The sequence below is a fragment of the Diadema setosum genome, chromosome 8, assembly GCF_964275005.1.
Source record: "Diadema setosum chromosome 8, eeDiaSeto1, whole genome shotgun sequence".
NCBI lineage: Eukaryota > Metazoa > Echinodermata > Echinoidea > Diadematoida > Diadematidae > Diadema > Diadema setosum.
Genome location: NC_092692.1, coordinates 7,375,369 through 7,380,139, shown reverse-complemented (window position 1 = coordinate 7,380,139; position 4,771 = coordinate 7,375,369). Strand labels below are relative to the sequence as shown.

The following is a 4,771-nucleotide window of genomic DNA, read 5'->3' as shown; positions in this document are numbered from 1 at the left end:
ATGGCGTCTACACCAGCTTCTGTGCGCCTCATCGTCTGGTGTATGCCGCGGACGATCTCCACGGCGCTCGCTAAGTGTCTTAGCGCCATTGAGGGACTCGAAGTCTGGTTCGAGCCGTTCTGTTACAGCGAAACCGCCGCCAACGTGTACAAGCAGGCTGTCGGCCGGGACCTGCCCAAGGTGTACGATGGGAACGAGGAGGCGATCGCTTCGGCTGCTGAAATTCTGTCCAATATCGTGGGCTCTGAGATCGAGGCAGACCGTATAGCGTAGGTGTACATGCAGCCACTATTCATTCCTCTTTTATCATTCCGTAGTCAACTATACAGCTGGGGTAAAGGGCCCCTGGAATCCAAATGCAAGTTGATTTGTGTTGAGTTATGATACCCTCAACGTCACTTTTGCGGTGAAACGAACATCTAGAAATATTCCACATATTTTAAAGGGGATGGCTAGTAACTGATCAGTGGGAATGCTTGGGGATGATTGTTCCAATCCATATGGGATTCATTTAAGAGTACATTATAATTATATCTATTGTTGTGTGAAAATTATTTGCTTCATAATTCTCTCATGTTCAAGTTGATGTGCAGTTCAATGTTTCCAGGTTAGCATGACTGAACAGTGTCGGGCTGTAAGTATTGCCCCAACACTGTACAGGCATGCTAACCTGGAAACATTGAACTGCACATTACTTGAATATGAGACCGTTCTGAAGCAAATAATTTTCACACAATAGATATATAATATCCTCTTAAATGAATCCCGCAAGGATTGGAACAATCGTCCCCCAGCATTCCCACTGATTCCCACTGATCAGTTACTAGTCATCCCCTTTAAACGATTTTTTTTTTGTCTTCTATTTTTCTTTAGATTACTTGGGAACGCCCACACACACAAAAAAAAATCCTTCCAAACCAATATTCCTCGTGTGACCTCTGAAATGAACAAAAGACCTTAGCAAGCACCTTCCCCTTGACTCAACATAATTTGCATGTTTCCTCGTCATGTCTTTTGTCAAACATTTCAGTACTTTAGCAATGATTGACAGATGATGGCATTTGCTCTTTTAATTCAACCACTTTTCATATTCGTACTAACTCGGATATTTACAAGACCTTGATGTGAAGCAGCAATCATTCGCGGATATTGTTATCCTGTCTAAATGAAAGAATGAATGAATGAATAAATAGATAATTAAATAAATAAATAAATGAATAAATAAATAAATAAATAAAATTAATAAATAAATAGATAAATGAATAAATAAATAAGTAACAGATAAGTAACTAAATTAATAGATGAATAACATTTCTTTGTTCACTGAATTGATATACTTTTTTTTAAGGTAAACTCCCCTTTAAGGATGTGTCCATTAAATAGGTGTAAAGACACCCTGCAGTATATTTACAATGTTCAAAACATTGTCAAATATACTGCAACTCTAAGTTCAAATTGACTTAAATGTAAGAATGCTCTCTAGAAGGAAGAATGTCAGATGTTTCCTCAACATCAGACGTATTATGCATGAACATAAAGTCGTGGTATAGAAATGTTTGCTACAATGTATATAGTTTTCACGGAACGGTTATCATGTCTGCAACGACAGCACATGTGCAATAATCTAAACGGTTGTGATATCAGCATCTTACAACTCTTCCATTATTTTGTTAGCAGGATAGTAATAATGATAATGACAATATGGCCTTTTTTAAATTCCAGTGTTGACACTGTTCTACAGTGGGCCCTACCATTATAATTACCCTAGCGTTGCCAAGTACCCATTTACACACCTGGGACGAGAGGGACATGGTTGGTGAAAATATCTTGTCTGAGGACGCATGCACGGAGTCATCCCACTAGACTGACACCCACGAGTCATACAGCCCACGAGTTCGACATTGAAAACAGGTCCATGAGCCATACTGCATACAGCCCATGAGTTCGACACCAGGCAAATAAGCCCGGGAGTTCAACACTAGGTAAAAACAGCCTACGAGTTCGGCAGATACAGCAAGGGGCTTAATGTGTCGGTCTCGTGGGCCTTGTTAGCTTAGTGTCGAACTCATGGGCTGTATGACTCGTGAGCTGTACAACTCATGGGCTGTATGACTTGTGAGCTGTATGACTCTTTGGCTGTATGACTTGTGAGGTGTATAACTCGTGGGCTGTGTGACTCATGGGTGTCAGTCTTGTGACGTGCACCAGGAAGCACTGGACTGGATTCGAACTCGAATTCTCTGATTGAGAGGCAGGAGTCACTGTGCCTCAATGGTCCCACAGAATTGTTATAACCGTTGCAGTGTGCTTGATAAATTTAGCCACCACAAGCCAACAATCTTCTGTCAATCAAACTGTTAGCAAAAAGCAAGAATGATTTGATAATTATCAGATAGACCTACTCATCTGTCGGGATAATTTCCGTTGAAAAAAGGAAATTTGGTACAGCCTTCAAATTGGTGCGGCTCTATTAAAAGGAAATTCGCAAGGCAGTGGCATCATTTGTTTTGTTTTTGTTTTTTGCCTTATGGGGTTGGGAACTAATATCATTACTTTGCTGGCATCAAATGTGAAATTCTTAAATCTCTCTTTTCTTTTTATTTCCAATGATATGAAACGTCTACCATTCTATTTAAACGATATAACTCCATTTATATATTTTACTTGAACATGCATCAGATATCAACTTTAATCTTGTGCAAATTACTTTTCCCAAAATAATATTATGAAAAGTGTATAACACTGTCTTGACGAGTATGATACCGTGATAGCGCTACGTTCGTTGTTAGAATCCCTTCATACAGATATGCAGGTATTCTATCAGATGTATGAAGGGGCCCTAGTTGTTATACTACAATGGCGCCATCAACGTTTAAAACTCTTGTTTAGACTTTTGCAAACTTGAAAAGCAGATTCTTTCAAAGACTGCTGTGGTATATCATTATTTTTTGTACAGAGGAGGAGCGTATTGTGTTCCTCGGATAGGACATAAAATTGAGGTCCCATGTGTTAGAGAGTAACAAGTCATGCACGTAAAAGATCCCGGTTCATTTATTCATTTTAACCCGGTGAAGTGGTCCCGCCTTCTAATACATCGAACTGGACCCCATGGAAGACCAGCTATTGCAGCTGAATATGGGCTATCCTGCCATCTTCTCAGATGGAAATGAAACAGACAGACAGAATGTATCAATGTAATTCGACAACCATACCACTTGCTTAACAACCTCGCCTGCGTATAGAATTACGCGTGCTTTCTTCTTTTTTTCTGCTTCCCATATACCTTAATCAGCATCCAACCATGCTTTTCTATGTGAAGCTACTTTGTCGCAATCCTTGTTCATTGTGATTTTTTTTTTCCTTTGGTGAATTTTGAAAACATCCTCATTCCTGTTATCTCACTTTAAATTCTGAAACTCTGTACTGATTATAACCAAGTTATAGATGCCCAAATGCTAAAGTTTGAAAATCAGATGGACGTCTCTTTCAATTCTCATGATACACAATACTGATCTACACGCAGATCGGTTCCATTAATTTTCCACATGCGGTAGATTTTTTCCTACAAATCTGGAGAATCGGGCGTGCTAAACTGGCGGGAAGATTATTGCAATCAAATTTCCATTGATCTCTTGTGTTTTATGGTCATCATGGTTGCAGGTTTTCAGCAGTCAAGCAAGCGTTGGAATCGACAACTGCTAAGTACGTGATAGTCAAGGATATGGCGTTTGGTGTGCGAGACGAGGATAGCCGCGCCTACATCCCAGCCGGGTACAGACACGTGTTCCTCGTCCGTCACCCAGTGAGGGCGTATTCGTCTTACAGAAGAGCAGCCTTCAAGCAGCTCACGTCCATGGGTGTGCTGAAAGGGGATGCCAGGAACTTGGAAACGTTTGACTTTGGGGTGGAAGACTTCCTTCTTCCATCAAAGACGTTTTACCAAGATCTGCATTCTCTTTGGGCGTACGTGCGCGAGTCCGGCCTCGATCCGGAGCCGATTGTTCTCGACTCCGACGATCTGCTGGAGAGACCCTCCGAAGTGTTATCGAAGTTTTGCCGACTGGTTGGACTCCCCTATTCGCATTCCTTGCTCCAGTGGGATTCGTCAACAGCCGTAGCCGACTCATGGAAGGCGCCCGGGGAGGCGGTGGCGAAAGATTTCGTCACCATGTACGAAACAGCTATGAAGAGTAGCTGTTTCATGCCACTTTCCAAGCTCGCAACACGTGACCAGCTTCCCGCCGACGTCCTACGACTTTCGGACGCTGGGATGAAATTCTACGAAGAACTTCAAAAACACAAATTGTAATTACATAATTATGTCATTCATTTAAATTCTTAAATTTTCACATTTCTTGGATGAAGATCTTTTTTTAAACATATGGATAGCAATGTGATGTTTTTGAATAAACTCACTGAATATTAATCAATGGCAAGCAAAACTGGTGAACCACAGAAAAAATCATAGATGGGATATTCACAAAGGCAACCTTATCCCTTTTGTTTCAAATTTTCATCTGCCCTTCCTGATAGATATGAGCTATAATATATCTAACGTCAAAAGCTAAGTCACTCTATTTACGTCTCATCCAGTACCTCTATGTAGCGGACTACTCCTAAATCCTAGAGTGCATGAGCTCTTTTTGAAGTTGTCATTCATCTTGATGCTACTCGTTAGCCTTAATAGATATTCCGTATCTACTTCCACAGTTGAAAAGGTTTGACCCTGTTATCTGTATTGTAAAAAAAAAGGGAAGGTCTACACAATCTA

At 40.7% G+C, this 4,771-nt stretch overlaps 1 protein-coding gene across 1 annotated transcript; it reads left to right on the top strand.

The window, feature by feature from the left end:
• Positions 1 to 4,309, top strand: LOC140231777 (uncharacterized). Its single transcript, XM_072311933.1, has 2 exons — positions 1 to 269; positions 3,661 to 4,309. The coding sequence occupies exons 1-2, from the start codon at positions 1 to 3 to the stop codon at positions 4,307 to 4,309; spliced, it is 918 nt and encodes a 305-aa protein (XP_072168034.1).
• The last annotated feature ends 462 nt before the right edge of the window (positions 4,310 to 4,771 follow it).